The following is a 20,216-nucleotide window of genomic DNA, read 5'->3' as shown; positions in this document are numbered from 1 at the left end:
CTGCCACTGCATGACATCACAAGGTGTAACAGAAATTTCAGTTTTGGAGATGAGACAGACTAATAATAAAGGATTAGTCAAACATGTGTGAATGAAACAAAACAAAAATTTGTTTTCAATTTTGTGTATGTATTATGCAAAAATTGACTCTTGATGAAAAATTGTTTAATGATAATACTATAAATTATCAGTCAACATGATTCTTTCATTGAAATAATATGGAAACAAACTGTACAATTATTATTATTATTTTTTTTTTTACACTTTTGTTTTATTTGTTATTTGTTTGATTCACACACGTTTAACACACAAACCCTGTATATTTAGGCTGAGTTCTTCAAACAGAAAACACCTTGACCGTGATGTGTTAATACAGGAAGTGCTCCATTGTGTTTTAAACTCCATACAGTTTCACTAGCATCATTTGGATAATTTCAGACCTGGAATTACCAGTCTTTACTGAACTGAAGAAAAGGTAAAAGGTAGCTGTTAACTTGAAAACTACCACTATATGACATCACAAGGTCAATTAATTAATTCTAATAATGCAGAATTACTCAAACGTATGAATGAAACAAAGCACAATTTGGGTATGGTTTTGACAAGATTAAACAGCTCACAAGAGTAATTTTTTGTGTAATATAGGTCCTTTTATGTTTGTCAGATCTATAGCTGACTGTCTTATACATTTAAATCAAACCCCCAGAGAGCAGACACCATGGTGATCAATGAGTGTGGTGTTTCAGTGACACCTGTCAGAGCTGAGTGATGGGAACACTTTGTCCTTGTGACGAATGACTGTCACAGAATAAACAGGGCAAGTAAGGCATCAGTAACTTGGTGATAATGAGATAGGGACATTTACAAAAAGCCCATTGCAGAAGGTATTTTGTATTTAATTTATTCATATGAAGCAACAAAATCTGCTTGGAAATTTTTACTGTGAATAACATAATAATTTAGTAAGCCTTATCAGTTAGATGGATCAATGTAGACCTATTTTCATAAGCCTGACTCAAATTCTGCAAGAGTAACATTGTATTCTAATTTATTTGTGTATTAAGTAAGTAAGTAAGGTTTTATTTATATATAGATTTTCACAGACATATGTCACAAAGACGCTTTACAAATCATTATTCATTCACTCCACACCCGGTGGTGGTAAGCTACTATTTATCACTATTAAAAGGCCAATATTCTGTTGTTTTCTGATATCAATTACAATGTTGTTTTCTCATCACAAATAGTTCTTCTTTTCAAATGGAAAGCACTTTGTTCCACATTGTGATGTCATGTGGTAATCAAGGAAGTGGTCCATTGCGCTTTTAAACTCCACACAACTTCATTGGAATCATGATCATCAGTGGATGATTTCAAGCCTAGAAGTGCCACTCTCTACTGAATTAAAGGTAAATGGTATCTGTTAACTTGAAATCTACCAGTACATGATGTCACAAGGTGGAACAGAGCATTTTGAGCTTTGGAGATGTAGACAGCCTAATAATGTGGGATTACTCAATGTGCGAATGAAACAAAACACAAGTCCAGGTATGTTTTTGATGAGGAAACATTAAGTATTACAGTGTCATTCAGCTGCGTTTGGATACAATTTTACATACGAAAATATGAAAAAGTACATATTCCAAAGACAATACAAAGAGCATTACAAAATGCTGTGTGGGTTGCTGTTGACACTCAATAGTGCAGGAATATCTGATCTCCCATACACTTGTATCAAATTCAAAACAACTTGACTCACAACTGGTCTGTTTATGTGTGGGCTTTGGTGTTCACTTAACCTAGATATACTTTGTGTATAATTAGACTTACACAATCGACATTATCAAACTTTTATTTACATGTTCTAGTACAACTACTTAACAACCAAAAATACCAACATGTATTATAAGTTTAAAGCATAAAGATTCATTACTGTATGGTTTAAAAATTATTTATCTTCATGGAGACAAGCAGGCTATTCCACCTGGGCTTGTTACAGGTGAGATCTGTACAAAGGCGACTCTGCTCTCAGAAAGAATGCCTGTTTTTCAAAGTATCTCTTTGTATCTGTAGTATCTGAAATTGAATAAATAAAGATTATGTTTATTTTGGGAACATTCCAAATCTCCATGGAGACATGCAGGCAATGAACAAAAAAGTTGCATAGTACACCTTTAACAGTTAAATTTACAGCAGACAAAATTAGCTCAGACATTTTTACTTGTCTATTTGTGAGTCTTCTTATTTTTATTTTTAGGCTTGCATGTATTCTTATTTCTGAAAACGAGATGTTTTGGATTTGTCTTTTCTTTTGAGGACTGATCTACCAATTTGCCTCTCTCTATTCTCCTCGTAACCATGACGACGGGATCACCATGCAAATACCTGGGCGCAATGAGAGGAGATGCAAATGTTGTTTCCGCTCGTGGGTTCACATGCACACACTCGCACGCACACACACACACAGGTCTCAGATAGGATGTGGTGAAAAGCACGCGCCTACCCCAGAGCCCCCATTAGCAGCTACACCCATGTCTCATATAAACTAACTTTACCTCTAAAACTTCAGTTAAAACCAAAGTCTGTGTCAAGACATAATAGACTGGAGGGTAGGGGACAACATTACTCTAAAGAGACTCATTAGCTTACAGAATTTGAGGTAACACTGTATAATAACTACACCTTATTTAGCCTTAATAAAGCATGAACAAAGACTTAATTAATAATAATTCACGCTTAGTAACTACTTAATTACTACCTGAATTAGCACTTAACTTGCACTTAATTCGCCTGTGCTGTAAATAGTAACTCAATACTTCTTAATTAATCATGAACTAAACATTTGCATGTTTACAAATGCATTTTTAAGTACACATTTGAGCATTTATTAATGATTAGTAAGATATGAGAGAATGATTTACTAATAATGCAATACAATGATAATTCAGGCAGCTGTTATCTGTTAAGTCTTTCAGAGAGCTTTTCTAAAGTGAAGGCTAATTATGCTTTATTAAGCATTTGTTAAGCTTGGTCAAATTCCAGAGAAACAATAATGCATTACTAGTAAATCACTCTCTCATGGCTTACTAATCATTAATAAATGCTCAAATTTGGACTTAAGTATACATTTACAAATGCACACACAAATGGTTAGTTCATGAGTAATTAAGTAAGAAATATTTATGAGTAACTATTTACAGCACAGGCGAATTAAGTGCAAGTTAAGTGCTAATTCAGGTAGTAATTAAGTAGTTACTAAGCGTGAATCATTATTAATTAAGTCTTTGTTCATGCTTTATTAAGGCTAAATAAGGTTTAGTTATTATAAAGTGTTACCAATTTGAAAAAAAAAAAAAACAGTATATAAAGAAAATACCACCAGTGTTGAAACTTGATCAATGTATTAATTTTATAATACACAATTTTGCGGCTGTTTAATATATTGATTTGAATTAGTTTGAGCAGAAAACAGGATATATACATTTTATTAAAAGAAAAGAAAATGCCAGTTTGTGTATTGTGGATATAAAACACAGGATAGGGAAATTACATTGACAGTAATTTACCAGCAAAATATATAATCTCTTAACTCACTTCTACACACTAGGCTTGTTTGAGTGTTATGACATCACGTGAATCTGACCTATAGACTACACCAACCAACTATTATGAATGAATGAGTATATAGAAGGCCCATTGTGGTGATTCAAGTGGGCAGATGGTAATATATGCAAGATTCCTTTCCTCCACATATGGCCTTCCAGAACAGAGTGGGAGTGCATTTATTTAATGTAAGCCTGTTTCCTGCTCATTTGTCTTATTTGTTTACACAGGAAGCTGTCTTTTAGGTATTGGTTTGGCTGTCAATAACTAGAGGGAACTATAGCATTGTTTTTAAAAGAATGTCTCCGTGAAACAAGCAAAAGAGCATGGGAAATATTTTTTGTGTAAATATATAGACAATGCTTTTTTCTATGTAGACTTACTCCGCCTTAGGTTAATAGTTATTGTGCAGTCAGTAGCCACTCCCAATAACAATGTATGAATGAATGAATGAATGGATATATGCCACTGATTGATGGATTTGATTAATTCATACAGGTTTGAGTAATCCTGTATTGTCATTTTGAGGCTTTAGAGCTCAGAAAATATCCATTATCACCTACTCCTTGTAACTGTCACTTCCTTATACTATCTTACGTTTACCAAAATAAAAAAAAAATTAAAAATCATACACATCCCATAGCAATTTTTCAATGTAAATATGAAAATCAATTACTTGCTATGAAATGGCACTATAAAGACATGGGGTGTAGCAAGTCTGATTTTTTTTAACAGGAAATCAAATGGTCCATGCATATAACAAAAATAGTAGGGATGTAACAATAACCGAAATATCATGATTGTCAAAGTTCTCACAATAATATCGTGGACCATCACAATACATCAAATCACAAGTCTCTTTGCTTAAATTAAGAGTTTTGGTGCAGCAATAGACAGAGAGAACTATATAGACCATGATCCTTTACTACATTTCAGTGTAGACTAAAAGAAGAAATAACAGTTTTAAGCACTTTTAAGTCTTAGTTCTTTGGATTAAGTCTTGTCAAGGCATTTTAAGAGGAAAAAGTAACATATTAACACTTTTGTTAGTCTCCACAAAATATCACAATAAATATCATACTGTGAGATGTATATTGTGAAAATATCGTACTGAGAAATTTGGATATTGTTACATCCCTAATTGTGAGCCTCCCCACCATATCGTGAGCTTTCCCAAAATATCGCAATAAATATCATACTGTGAGGTTCGCACCATGACGATATCGTATTGTTTGACTTGGATATTATTACACCGCTAAAAAATAGTTAAAGGCACAATATGTAACTGGAGGTGGTACGTCACCTGAATGAGTGCATGAAAGTAACAAGTTAAAACTATACTACATAGAGATGAAGTTTTGTGCAATATTGTGGAACAACATTTCCATGGAAATAAGAAGGTTTGTGGAGATACAACTCCGCTCACATAAGGACACGTTTTTCAAAATTTGTGCAATAAACAAACAAAAAAAAGGTTTATTTTTATCTGTTTTTGTGCTAAAAACTTGCACACTGTAGCTTTAAATAAATTAAATTTAACAAACTAAAACACTCTCCTGCATACTAAGCCGTTTACTGGTATCCACTCTACCACATTACACACAACAGTTGCTATCTAATTAATTAAGTGAAACAAAGCCTTTATTGACGGTTGCTTCCTGCAGGTGGAGGGGCACTGGCTCTTCCTGTAACATTAGTATCATGAGCCTGAGGACACACTTAATTGCTAAGGGCTAACAGGCACTCACCCACTCCCACGGACTCCCACATGCATTCACTACGGCTTTACAGTCACCAATTCACCTACTTCAAGACTGTAGGCAGGGAGGAAGCGACCAGCGGGGCCCCATGCTAGCGTGACAGACAATGATATGCTAAATTAGTGTCAAAAGTGAATGCAATAGTGGATGGTGTTTTGAGTTCAGCCCTGCACTGTTTTCAAAATAGAGATTTAAACTCTGCTTGGCTCTCAAAATGTGCGTCAGTGTTGTTTAAGGCGCGCTATGTAAGCTTTCTGGAGGAGGGTCAGTCACCTGCTTGTTTCCATGGAGATGTTCTGTTATGGTTGATTGGAATGTTTTACAGTAGGGATGCTCTTAAACTTTTTCATCTTGCATTCATTCAGTTACAGGTGTCTTGTTGCTTGAAAGACATGTATTCTTACTAGAGGTGTAACAATAACCGAAATATCGTGATATCGTATCGTCAAAGTTCTCACAATAATATTGTGGACCATCACAATATATCGAATTACAAGTCTCTTTGCTTAAATGAAGAGTTATGGTGCAGCAATAGCTAAAAAAGACAGAGGGAACTACATAGACCATGATCCTTTGCTCCATTTCAGCATAAACTACAAGAAGAAATAACAGTTCTAAGCACTTTTAAGTCTTAGTTCTTTGGATTAAGTCTTGTCAAGGCATTTTAAGAGGAAAAAGTAGCATATTAACAGTTTTGTTAGCCCCCACAAAGTATCACAGTAAATATCGTACCGTGAGATGTATATCATAAAAATATCGTACCGAGAGATTTGGATATTTTTACATCCCTAATCGTGAGCCTCCACACCATATTGTGACCTTTCCCACAATATCTCAATAAATATCGTACCGTGAGGTTCGTACCGTGAAAATATCGTATCGTGAGACTTGGATATCGTTACACCTCTAATTTTTACTGTGAGTGGGCTCGCCTCTCCGCAGATCTGACCTGTAACTTGGCTTTGTGTTTTTGCCTGCTTGTCTCCATGATGAATTAAAATCTGCTTCATGTGTATAGAATTTTTAAAGGGCTACACAGTCAGACAAAAAAGGATACAAGGATAATCTAAAGCCATACTGTGGAATTTACCATGCAAAGCGATTACATTTATGGAGACATGTGGTCCATCAAAAGGTTAGCCATAATGCACCTTTAAACTATAAATTCTATTCTGCTAAAGTTCAGTGGGTTTGGTTATAACCTTCATCAATGATATTACTGAAATATCGACTTGAAAGATGAGTCACATTTATAACTGTGACTTGGCTGGCAAAACTCATTATATTCTTATCACCACTGATTTATATTTTATTCAGTTGTTGTGAATGAAGCCCGGAGAAGTGGATGACCGAATACGCACCTCTGGACTCCCATCTCGTCTTCCACGCCTCTGTTTCATTGATGTTTGCAGGTTTGTTTTATGAATGAACGGCAGAGGGGACGAAAGGGGGACGGGGAACTGTGCGCTCTCTGATTGGCTCTGAGCGCTTTGACGTCACCTCCGCTGTGACGCCATGCACCATTCATAAAAAAAAAAAAAGAAGAGAAAACAATCAAGAGGAGACACAGAGCGGAGAGACAGAGGGCGAGGATAGACGAACAGAAGAGAGAGAGAGAGGGAGAGATGCGAGGATAGACTGGAGACGTACCGACGCTGCTAAACACTTTACGGTTTTCCGACGACGCGCCAATGGAGGAGATGTGCGAGATGGAGTGCCCACTGCTCAAAAGGCTCCTAAAGGACGACGGAGGGGCGGCCAAAGTACTAATTTTGGACTGCCGCTCGTTCCTCGCATACAGCGCGGGCCATATCCGAGGTGCCGTGAACGCGCGATGCAACACCATCGTGCGTCGTCGGGCCAAGGGTTCGGTGCTGAGTCTGGACCAGGTGCTGGCCGGGGACGAGGAGGCGTGCGCGCGGCTCCGCTCCGGCATGTACTCGGCGGCGGTGCTCTACGACGAGAGGACGCCCGATCTGGACGCGGTGAAGGAGGACAGCACGGTGACGCTCGTATTCAACGCGCTGTGCAGGGATTCCGCGGGCACGCTCGTCTACCTGCTCAAAGGTACGAAACACTGCAATGTAGCCTGTTGTTTTATTGTTGTAAACATCCAACTATCACATTATATTTGCTCTGCGTAAATTTATCTGAAAGTAAACCCCTCAAAAAACGTCTACTACCACTATTCTGACTTCATAGTCCATTCATAGAGCAGCTACAGCTTAGACTTGACTTAAAATTTAAACTAAATCTGATTGAAAAATAAACTGCATTTATATTTACTGTCAAGATAATCATTTAAACATTTATATTAATATTCTTCCCCTATGGTATAGATTACAGTCTGAAAATATGCATTAGAATAAGGCTAAAATTGTGTAACATTAAAGTGTACTATCTGTTAAATATAAACAGTTTTAAATTTATGTCACAGTTAAACCAAAAAAGCCTACTTAAATAAACCTATATATTGTAATCCATTCACATTAGAAATACTGGAGATAGATTTTGCTATAGACAACCAAATGAAAAGCATAATCTGCAATCTATATATAAAAACACACAATGTATGACATAACGCTACACGTTATAGAATCTCTGCATTATCCAATCCTCAATTATTTGATCAATATCCGCTCCGGACATCCATTTATAGTATCCATTTGACTCTGTTGTAATGTTTTTGGTCTTACACACCCTACTCGCACTCTCGCGGGCCAATAGCAGCCAGGGCAGGGGATGAGGTAATGCTGATGCACATTGGGTATCAAGCAATATACGCAGTTCCATCATCACCAACACTATAACGCTGAGAAATGAGCTTTTGTACGTGCCACGGTGAAACAAGATGATATTTGAGTTATAGTCAGTAGAAAGTATTATTTTGGGGGTGCAATGTGGTGACGCAGTTATCTCGAAGCATGGTGGTGGGTGTATTGCTGGCTTTCAGATGCCATTGCAAATAGTATGTAGTCTTGTAGTGATGTTTATTTGGATCTAGATGGGGGTAAAATGACTATTGTTCATTTCGATTTGAGTTGTGAGTTGGTTGAATATACGCTGCGTTCACACATGTTTTGATTTTATCTTGGTTTGACCCTCTTCTAGTCCTGGTTAAATCCTGGTTTAATCCCAGGTTAGTCCAGGTTTTGTGAAAGCAGCCTGAGGTGGGATAATGGACTTAAGTGTGAGACTCATAAAATGATCAGGTTTGACATTTGTGGATTTTAAATTTGGATATTTCTGATGACAATTGATTACGGCATTCTAGAATCTGAAAACAACCCACACATTTAAAAACGCAAAGCAACAAGAAGAAGGTAATATCTGTAAAACTGAAAAAAATAAATAAAAATGTGAAATTCGAACGACAAAGCAGGTCAGAGGTCATTTGTTTGCAAGAAAATCCGACTAAAGATGTAATGAGAAGAATGGGTTATTTTTTCATTTTGTCAGTAAGTTGTACAAATGAGATAAGAGAACATACTCTAATATTGTTGACACTATGGTCTGTGTTGCAGGTGGCTACGACAGGTTTTTCACAGAGTACCCTGAATATTGCCTGACAACCAAGTCCTTACATTCCCTCACCAGTCAGTCTAGTGTGGACTCTGCCTGTTCATCGTGTGGGACGCCACAACACGACCAGGTAAGGAACTGAACATCTACACACTTATTACGAGTCACGTTTTTGTTCAGACTTTATTAAGATTAATTAAAGTGTAGTTATTGATCCCTCTATCAAAAAAAGGAAAGTTGTTTAATAATCTGGAATTGTGTATGTGTGTATGTGTGTGCTCCCCTGACGTCAATAGTAGCTACAAAAGAATCAAGCTATTTCAGAAATTAGAAGATGATTTCAAGTACAAAATCAGTTGCATATTCATGTTCATAGTATATTCTGAATAAATTAATGCTGTATTCTATTGAGATCCTCTTTCTCCTGCTAGGTACACAGAACTGTGGCCTAGACCTGTTTGCTTTGTAAACATAAGAGCGCATACATGCAGTCTATAATCTGTTTATTCAGAGCTGCTTAGCCGGTTTTAAATATTGACCATTTATACAGTAATCGTGCACAAGCGTACTGAAAAGAGTTCCTAGTCTTGGCCTGGGGGTTGGTTTTTAATGTTGCACTCGCCGCAACTTCCTGTGACCCTGCTGACCTTGTATGGTGATTGGTCATCTGGAGTCAGACGTTTTGTTCTGGTTTAAATTCCCTTCAGGAGGCACAATCCGGTCTCTTGTGTGCTGGCTGATTGCCACGGCCATGCTGATTTATTTATTCCAGGAACGAGCAGGAATATTTCAAATTCCAAATAAATCATTGTAAAAGAAATATTTAAAGTTGGTCTGAAAAAGCACACATTTTGTACATTATTCCTCATTTTCAATTTAAAGACAAAATGCTCTACTTCTGCTACTACTACTATTGCTACTAGAATACAAATACAATACATACTTATATACTGGCAGTGTTACTAATACTTAAAAATACAAAACAATCTTTCATTTCATTTGTTGTTTGAGACTACTACAGAGACTACTTCTACTATTACTACTTCTGATACTTTCCTACTACTACTACTACTTCCTATTACTGTACTACAGATATTACTACTACTAAAGCAACTCATTATTCTAGTATTACAAACTTAGATACAGTACTATTCCCAATAGCTGTGAAATTAAATTATTTTAGACCTTGATATAAATGAATTTCAAATACATTTTATAGAGCAGTACTTCCAAAATGACATACTTAAGTATTTATCCACCCTTGTCTGTTATGGCAAAGAGATCCAGAGTGCTTCTTGTTGTTTTCGTCCCGTCTCTGTACCCCTCCCTCTCCTGCTCTTCCTCCTCCTCCTCACATTACATCTCTTAGCACTATCGATCATTTCCTGATGCTGTGTTAGTGGGACGCTCGTCAGAGGCAGTGACATAAACGCACTAAGGCCTCGTCAATAAGTTCAGTACTGGTTCAGACCACAGACCTCCAGCGGGTGCCCCCAGCCAAGCGTGACACCCAGACACCCACACGGCAGCATCAACGCAGCCACACACAGCGCTGTAGACTGCACATTGTTATATCCATGTTTTGACAATAGCATTGAATTGTGTTGTGAAAAATGTACTGAATTATATTTAACACACTGGTAATATTAACTTGTATGTGTTTCAGTGTTACTTTGTTTTGTAGAATGAGTGATCAGTGATCTAGTACACATTTTGTATTTGAGGTTTTGTAGACAGCATTGGATTTAAAATTTAGAATAACGCAAACAAAACTTCACTATCCAAAACTGTCCATCATATTTATTTTCACTTATAATTTCACTGAAATTCCCCATTATTATGAAAATTTATTTTTCTTCAAGCTACTTTGGAGGTTGATGTTAACTCTCTACTCCATCCAGTGGCAAAAAGTAATGTTGCAAGATTTTAGTGTACAGTTTTTTTTCGCTTTCTAATATAGCATTTTGTAATAGCAGTACATTGCAAACTCAATAGATACAAATGTTGAGAACTGATTTGTTGTGCAGTCCACCCCTCCCTCACCAAAAAAAAGCAGTATATTTGTTACTACAATCACCAAAAGACTTAGCTAGGAATTAGAAAGATTGATTTAAATACCTACTTCCTCCTTGGCGGTTTGAAAAAAGGATGCGCAACTTCACAGTACCTCCATTACAACTCATCCATCTTGTGTTATGCCTCGCGACTTTTGAATTATTTACAACCATAATTGAACCATATGTTGTTGTTTGTGTGTGTGTTCCAGGGCGGTCCAGTGGAGATCCTTCCGTTCCTGTACCTCGGTAGCGCCCTTCACGCCTCAAAGAAGGAAGTTCTAGACGGCATCGGAATCTCAGCCCTGCTCAACGTATCCGCCGACTGCCCCAACCACTTCGAGGGGACCTACCAGTACAAGTGCATCCCCGTCGAGGACAACCACAAGGAGGACATCAGCTGCTGGTTCTTGGAGGCCATAGAGTTCATAGGTCAGTGTCTGGAACTAGAGCTTGAACGAATGTAGCTCTATGAAAAGGGGTTAGCGCGTGGTTTCTTCCGGCTGATCCAAATCTGCCTCGTGCACGTTGTTGTTTTGTAGGTCATGTCTTTATTAGGTCAGATGGAGGCTGTCAGTGCGGTGATACTAACTGGTGTTACAGAAGGAAAGAGGTTTTATTATTTTGAAGCGGATTAGAGTGACACACATTTGCAAATAAATGTAAAAAAAGATTGAAATCAAGATTAAAAAATAATTTGAACTTATAGTAAATAGTGGAATTTCAAGTAGACAAGATGAAAACTGGGCTGATATAGAAATTCAATTCACAAAACAAATTAAACTAGTGTATTTCATCAATTATAATTTATTATAGTACATAAAGAAATTGGTTAGCTGAAGTTCAAATGCTCTCTTCGTGATGAATTTTAATATCCGGTCCACTGCTTGTCAAAACCAAATCAGTTCTTCCCATATAGCTAGTTCAAAATTCAAAGATGACTAACCTGAGATGTTCCTACACAAATCCGCTGTCGCAATACATTATGGATTATTTACACGCCTGCCGCAGTGCCTATCGCAGTAATCCATATCAGACCTGCCAAGTCAATGACACACACACACAGAGGGTACAAAGCAGGCTGACTGAACTGAATGTGAGGGTTTTCATATGAGGGCCATGTGCAGAGGCATAGTGGGACTGCGTGCGAGTGTGCGTCAGAGCTGCACTGGGACAGGCTCTGAGTCATCCACTGTTACTGGGCGAACAGAGGTGCCGCCGCCGAGTTACCTGAAAAGTGCCCGCGTGTTGTGGAGGAGGCAAGAATCAGAAGTGGTAGATGGAGAATAGAAAGGGTAAAACGGTGGCGTGGATTTTATTATTTTTTGTTTATTTTGTGCAGCAGCAGATGCATTACTTAACAAAATCATTTAACATTAAACCTTGACACTTGACCTGGCACATTTGAGACATTACAAAGAAATCAAAGAGACTGTGTACTGTAAAGTTGCATTTTTTAAATATCTTTTCCTGCTGAGAACACTTTTACAAGTTACACCATAAAATAAGATACTGCTTTTATTAGGGTTGCAATTCAAAAAAGAGAAACTATTTTTGGCTTACAGATGAAGAAGACTATTTGGTTTAAGTGGGAAAATATTCATGCAAATATTGCGGCAAACCCAGAAAGAAAGATTGGCAATAGCAAGAGCACTCATCCTTGGTATTAGCTGCTTCTGCCTAGATGTTTACCAAATTTATGTATTATTTACTTCCACTTGCTATTTGGAAATTGCATCTTGAAAGTGATGAACTACTGTTATATTTTATGCCATTTCAAGAACTTTTCCAATTAGATCAATATTACATAATTTTGATAATATGACCAACTGTATTTAGGTCTAAGCTAAATATAGTTGCAGTATTTTCTGGCTTAACATAGTTGCTGCTTCCAAAAATTATAACTAAATATACTGGCACACATTATAGCATAAGATATTAATACATTTTAATGATTGCAACCACTATATAGGTCTATTGTGATCGTTACTTGCTGAAAATTAAATGGATGTAATCAATGGAATGTGAATAAAGTTCTCCCAATAAGTTCTTTATATTTAGTCAGCTTAATTCCCTGCAGGCTGCCGCTCACGCCACACAACATTGTTAAACCAATCATGCCGACGAAGCTCATTGGGGAAATTGAATTAGCAAAGAAAATCAGACTATTGCCTGGTGGAATGTAATGAATCGGCCTAAAACACACAGAGAAGAGGAGGGAGGGAGAGATAGAACAGGGGAGGAAGTGTGTGCTATGTTTTTTTTTTTGTTTGTTTGGTTTTTTTTTTGCTTTTGCGTGGTCGTGTGGCTAAATGTGATTTGCTGTTTTTCTCACTCGGAGCAGAGACAGTGCTGAGGGATGCAAAGAGGAGGAGGAGAGGAAGTGTGATAAGGAAGGCATCGCTGCAGATTTGTACGAGCTATTTTAAACGTGATATGTGGAGATATGTTTGACACTTTGGAACAGAGGTGTCAGCTGAGAATAGCAACACAATGGGCTCCGCTGTGTAAACGTCGAGATCTGAATGCTATGTTTTGTTCGGTTATGTTGGCTTACAAAGTATCCACCAAAGATATTAGTTGCTTATGATGTGTAAGAGTGTACATGCAAACATAATCCAAAATAAAACAAAACTGACTGTCATGGAATGTAGAGAAGTTTACACTTGCATTTAAATTTCTCCTCTAGTTAAGATTTTGTTGTGTCCTTGAGCAAGACAATTTACTCATCTGCCACGTCTCTGTTAATCGGTAGCAATAAATCAATCTTGCTATTCCATTTATGTGCTCTATGCTCACTCTTACCGCAGCAGGGGATTCACCAGCCACCTCAGCCTATCAACACCCATGCCTAGGCCTTCATGTGTTTTTACTCATTTCAGTACAGTAACATCTAGAACAGACATGTCAAACTCAGGCCCGTGATATAATTATATTTGGCCCACGAGATCAAATGTGTATTAGAGCTGGCCCGCCGGCTACAGAGACATTATTTATTTAAAATTGTGTTATTATTTTATCTTATGCTTGTTCTGAATTCAATGTTTATGCAAACTATTATAAAACATTTATTTTAATAAGAAAAGTTTAACATTACATATCTCAAAAGAAGAAAAAACATGCAGATGTTGTTGACATTTTTCAATAAATATTTAATTTGGCCCACGACTTAGTCCCAGTTTTAAATTTTGACTCTCTGTGAATTTGAATTTGACACCCCTGATCTAGAATATATTAAGTTATTATAAAAGTATAAATATGTACATACAAATCCCCATGTTTAAGTATATATCTCTAACCTGTTGTCTCTTGTGTCTCCCCAGACTCAGTGCGGGACTCCAGCGGGCGCGTGCTGGTCCACTGCCAGGCCGGCATCTCCCGCTCAGCTACCATCTGCCTGGCCTACCTGATGAAGAGGAAGCGCGTGCGTCTGGATGAAGCCTTCGAGTTCGTGCGCAGACGTCGCAGCATCATCTCCCCCAACTTCAGCTTCATGGGCCAGCTCCTGCAGTTCGAATCCCAGCTCCTCGCCACCTCCTGTGCCGCTGAGGCCGCCGCCACGGCCAGCCCCCTGCTAGCGCCCAAGTCCGCCGCTAACCCCTCCGCCACTGCCACGCCCACTTCGCCGTTCATCTTCAGCTTTCCCGTCTCGGTGGTCAACCCCGTCTACTTGCACCACAATCCAATCACGACGTCTCCCGGCTGCTGATGGCTGGACGGACATTTTGCTCACGGCTGGGACAGTATGGACAAAGCTGAGCACACACACTGGGCTGTGATTGGCTGAGAGAGCTGTCAGTCTTGTAATGCCGACAGCTACATGCTTCCAAAAAGGCGGGAGAGTATGCGTCACGGTGCCTAAATGACAACCATAGACAGTAGAAGGGTACTCCGCAGGGGTGTCCGCTCTCCCACTCACTATTCATGTTCAAAATTGATCTCTGGCAGCTAGCTTACTGCTACTAACTTAAGTAGGTTTTTCATGTTTTGTTTTTAGGGACCTACAGTTGTTGTTGGTTTTTTGTTTGTTTGTTTTTTTTTCTTCATCATCCAAGTACATTAGCATCATAAACTGGCTAAATTACCTGCTAAATTTATAACTTTTTGCCATATTTGGTGGTGTATATTTACACAAAACTAACTGGAATATTACCATGTATACACAATTTTTATTTTTTAGCTTTCACACAAGCAACATCCTGGTCAACTACACTTCTACTGTCTATGCTACAAAGACTTTTCAATGGTACACAAACCAGCCAATGCTCCATCCATTTCACTATTATCACAATAGACCAAAAAACATCCCTGGAATTTTTTATTTTATTAAATTTTTTTCTCTGGACTGGAGTGTTGGACTGAAGCTTCCTCCTTGAACCGGCACGCTACTTCGACACACACGCAGACACACACCTATCTCTCTCTCTCATTCATGACCACCAAATGAATAAGCTCAGTATGAGGACGGGGCCTGTTGCTACGGAGACGACAGGAGATGGACACAGGAAGGAAGGAGAGATCTTAAGCACCCCCCATCCCTACCCTACCCCCACCCCACTCTTTCTCTCTGTCTGTTCCTTCCTCCGTCGGGTGACAAAGGAGGATGGAGAGAGAGAGCAGTGACAGGTGCTTTGCTGGCTTCCTGTCTTTCTCTTCTGCTCCCCCTCTCCCCCCTACACACACACACACACACACCTTCCTTCCGCTTATGTTCTTTTCATCCTTTTGTAAGCTGCCCCCTCTCCTCTTTTTTTTTTTTTTTCCTCCTCTCTCATCTTTCTCTCTCTCATCCCCCGAATCGTGGTTAAATAAATCATACAAGATGCCAAAAAAGGCCACAAGCTGAGTGAACGCGAGGGAAGGCCCAGATTGGGGAAACAAAATTATGTAGGACTGACTTGGTGGTTATGTTTTAAGGTTTATAAATTATGTATTCTTCTTACACATGACATTTTCCCCAAACCCACAGGATGTTTTTGCTTTCTTTCAGCATAAGTGGCTTTTTTTTAATCTGACAAATTGCTTAAGGAAATGTGTGGAGTCAGTGGCCTCTATTGTGCACTACCACTGGTTTTCTAAGAGGTTTGTGCCTTGTTCTTAAAGGTATAATAACATGGTTTTAAGCTCCACTGGGTTGACTTTGGAGAGACAGGATAGCGCAAAAGTATAATGTTAATTTATTTAATGTAACTCATAGCCTATCCATATGTTAAATGTAATTCCAAATATTCATTTTCAAAAACAGGCCTGCAATAATTCATACATTTTTCAGCTTGATTTTTTTTTTACTCCATGTTTTAATAGCTCTGGAAATCTTGTATACAATTCTTGACCAACCCTTATTTATACCTGGCTCTCGTCTGCCTTTCTTTCTGTTGTACTTTGAACCAATGCAATGCTGGCTTACAAGGGTAGATAGACAAAATACAGTGACCCCTACGCTACTGAGACGCTGTTTACACTGTCTGTAAATCTCCAAAGTCCACCCATGGGTGCTTTTTCACCCAGTTCACCCGGTCAAACATTCACAAACATGTTACAAAGAAACTCCACTACCGCATATTGTTTTGGACAGTTGACGGCGGCACCTCTCTGTAGCACTTTGAAGTGATGCAATATTGTATTTATAATTTATGATTGATTTGCACATCATGGTTGAAGATAGGCGGACTAGATGTGACCCAATGGAATAATAATGAACTTGTAGGAAAAAGAAAAGAGTCAGAAGCGAGTTAATCAGTGGTAAAACGCAATACTAAATGTCTTTTGGTTTGTAATGTGTTTCCGTGAGTCCGTCCACCTGATCTGTTTGTCTGGTCAGTTACGACATCATGGCAATATCAACTCTCCACTGGGACTTTTCAAAGACTCTCCCTCAGTTTTATTGTGAATGAATGATCTGTGCATTTATTTATTACTAAGAATACAATGTTGAATAAAAAATGTTCTTAATGAAAATAATGAGGTGTGTGTGATGTTTTTCATAATATTGTAGAATAAAATATTTTAGGCTTATGAATAAACAACAACACGTTTAGGGTACAACTTAAATGTTTTTGTTAAATGAAAAGTAATGAAAAGTATGTTTTTTTTTTAAATGAAAAGTCAAATATAGGACAATAGTTAGTTGCAATAACAATAAAACAACAAGGCCTGTTCCATCTCCTTATATATTTCTGTATCTAATAAACTGAAAGAAATAAAGAGAAAAAAGTTAAAGAAAACAATTTATATTCTTTCATATTAAATGTAGTTAGGGTTATCAAATATAACAGTCATAAGCTGGTATTTTCTAGATCCTTCATTTAAAGTAAAAAATTAGTATGTTGCACCCTCCAGTGGGCATTTGAAGAAAGTGCAAAATGTCAGGTTTTAGTATCGCTTCGATTAACAGGTCCATGTCATTTTTTTAGGCCGTTTCTGCTTATTTTTAGAATGTCAGACATTATTAACAAATAAACAATTAATAAAAAAAAAAGTATTATTCATTATTTATACCATTTTATATTTGTTTCAACAAAAATAGTATTATGAACAGAATGTTTCTATATGTATATATCTATTTTTTCTTTTTTTAACTTATGCTCAAATAAAACAAACAATAGCAGAGACATTAGTAGGCCTATGTTTAAAAATGATTAGTCACTATCTGCACTTCCTATGGAATTGTGGGTTTTCTGCAGGTGCATCAGCTAAAGCTAAATAGCCCTTCTAAATAGTGAAGGTATTATTTGTCCAAAAAAATCACAGGAGACACAGTTGAGCTGATTTATTAAGGATTTTGTTCTGTACAAGTGTTTGTTCCACATGTTAGCTGTCAGACTGTACATCTGTACACAGAATACACATGATGAAGAGAGAACGCCTTTATCACTCCAGTTTGAAGAGCACATTCACTGCGTTTCTCTCAATATATTTACACAACAATGGCTGCCTGGTCCGCGGTCCAGCAAAACACAAACCAGACACAACACAATTCCAAAGAGTAGTCACATTAAAGTCTTTACATGAAAATAATGTTTAACATATCTCATAAAAGGCCTATCTAGCAGGGTTTTAAATTGTCCACCTGCTCTGGTCATTTCTGTAATCTCACTCAAAATTATCACAATTAGATCTGAATTCTTTTTACCCCATTTCCTTTCTCGTGAAGTTATTTTAATGGCATAACTCAGCGCACTTTGATTCAGTCTATTTTATCAAAGTTAAATGTGCCAACTACTGCCCGGCTAGATCAAATGCTGCCTTGAGACACGGTCGCCTATGAAGAAATACTGATATTCAAAATACTAGGCCCATGTCTCCACAGCAAAATCCAAAGTTAACTTCACATTATGTATTAGAGGCACCCTGATCAAGGATTTGACCTAGCCTAGCCCATACAACAAATAACGATACGTGTCAAAGTGTTGTAGATATATAGTTTAAGTTTAAGGCAATTCACGATGGATTATAGAAATGTGGAAATCAAAATGAAAACCAGTGTGGTCCCATAGCAGTGTGATATTTAAGTGTTAATAAATAAATACATCATATTAAAACACTGAAAAAAACTCAATAACTGTGAGGTGAATTATGGTAGTGTAAAGTAAACATTTGTGTATTATTGGCCGTTCTTCATCAAACTATTAAACCTTAGCCTCTATGCTTAAAGTGGCTGTGCCTAATTTTTTCCATGTATTTCAGCAAAATGTGTCTCACCCCAGTACAGATATATTGTATAAACAGCTCTTAAAGTCAAAATAAGTCAGCTGCATACTGTCTGCATCTAATTGTCCAAGCATCAGGAAGTGCATGTTTTGCATACTAGTAGTTGTTAGCATTACCATGAAGGCAAAGCAAAGTTCTAGTGTCTTGCCTCTGAAAGCTGTTAGAAGCTCTTATAAACTCATCAATGTGAATAATTAGGATGCTCAGAATGCATATAGGTAAGTGAGGAAAAAATCTGGACCGACAATTTATAATGAGCTAGTTCTGCTTTTTGAAGACAGTCAAAATCTGGCACAACATCTTTAAACCTACTGGATGATTTGGAGGCAAGCTGTTCACATTCTAAAAAATAGAGTCTTGACTAATTGTGTAATTAAGCTTGTTCCTTTGTTACACCACTAGGAGGCAGCCAGTACGCAAGTTCAATGAAAGGCAGCAGATGTGTGTAAACAAAATAAAAAATAAATAAATATAAAGATATTATGTTATATATTGATAGCACTGAAATGTAACTTGATCCATGTACCTATTGTGATGTAGAAAATTGTATCGTGGTCCCAGTTTTGAGCAATACAATGCACCTCTGGATTGTCATTTTGTCCTTTTAACAAAAGCAGACTCTGCTCCCAAACAACATTCATTTTTAAACATGAAAAAATAATGTGAAAGAATAGGGCTTGAAATGAAAAAAAAAAGCTCTTATTTTTGCTTTGTGGCCCCAGGGACTTTTTCCAGAATAAATATCAAATGACAGGGAGTATGAGGAGAACAAAGGAATGTGTTTTTGCCTTGAAGAATGAAACAGAGATTCACAACTCCATATTTGGGCTAATCTCCTTTCTATATGCGCCCCACCTCCACGCATCGCCTTGGTGTTTTCAGTCTGCCTCGGCTCCAAGGGCTCTTCTCGAGGTTTAAAACACCTCTTGAGTCTATATATTCTGTAGTACACGGTCTTGTTAGGATCCTTAAGACTTCTGTTCGGCAGAGGCAGCAGGGGTGGCCACACTTTCCGGCTTCACAATCTGATACGTGATCAAGTATTCCGGATAAGCCTGGAAGGACAAACAAAATACTGGCAATGTTATAATACCCCAATAGGTAAGGGTTATCATATCAACAAGTGTAAACTCATGGGCAGGCTACACTCTGCTTTGCTTAGTACTAATAATGGTACACTTTGTCCCTGTAGAGACATTTAATAATGAGTCAAACCTACAACCTTCTTGCGAGACGGTTGCAGACTGTCGACTCTCAGGAAAACTCTGGCAATGTCATTACCATGATTACACTTTAACAGACTAAGCTAAGTTCGTCCTATTATTATTACTGTGCTGTAAAGTATACTAGAATACCTGGCCCAAAACTGCACTGTTCTGTTGAATGTTATGGTAAATAAATACATAACTATTTGCTCCATCTGAATGCAACCAACATTAGTCATGTGGTAATACAGGAAGTGCTCCACTGTGTTTTTAAACTCCATACTCCTTCACTAGTAATCATTTGGATGATTTTTGCCCTGAAACTGGCGATCTCTACTGCACAAAATATAAAAGGTAGCTGT

At 37.6% G+C, this 20,216-nt stretch overlaps 2 protein-coding genes across 2 annotated transcripts in view; one reads left to right on the top strand and one right to left on the bottom strand.

Moving 5' to 3' along the window:
* Nucleotides 1-6,915: 6,915 nt before the first annotated feature.
* dusp4 (dual specificity phosphatase 4) lies at nt 6,916-16,900 on the top strand. Its single transcript, XM_020931614.2, has 4 exons — nt 6,916-7,430; nt 8,888-9,015; nt 11,152-11,371; nt 14,263-16,900. The coding sequence occupies exons 1-4, from the start codon at nt 7,055-7,057 to the stop codon at nt 14,646-14,648; spliced, it is 1,110 nt and encodes a 369-aa protein (XP_020787273.1). The 5' UTR covers nt 6,916-7,054; the 3' UTR covers nt 14,649-16,900.
* Nucleotides 16,901-17,693: 793 nt separating this feature from the next.
* The window catches only part of LOC110166351 (poly [ADP-ribose] polymerase tankyrase-1-like), a 113,992-nt gene continuing 111,469 nt past the window's right edge, over nt 17,694-20,216 (bottom strand). Inside the window, exon 29 of the mRNA XM_055153653.1 lies at nt 17,694-19,704. Within this exon, the coding sequence (XP_055009628.1) occupies nt 19,618-19,704 (87 nt within the window). The 3' untranslated portion in view covers nt 17,694-19,617. The remainder of the gene's footprint in view (nt 19,705-20,216) is intronic.

This window comes from Boleophthalmus pectinirostris, unplaced genomic scaffold, assembly GCF_026225935.1.
Source record: "Boleophthalmus pectinirostris isolate CB_2022bp ecotype Guang Dong unplaced genomic scaffold, ASM2622593v1 HiC_scaffold_18, whole genome shotgun sequence".
NCBI lineage: Eukaryota > Metazoa > Chordata > Actinopteri > Gobiiformes > Gobiidae > Boleophthalmus > Boleophthalmus pectinirostris.
Note: the sequence above shows the minus strand (reverse complement) of the source record. Positions and strands in the feature narration are given on the sequence as shown.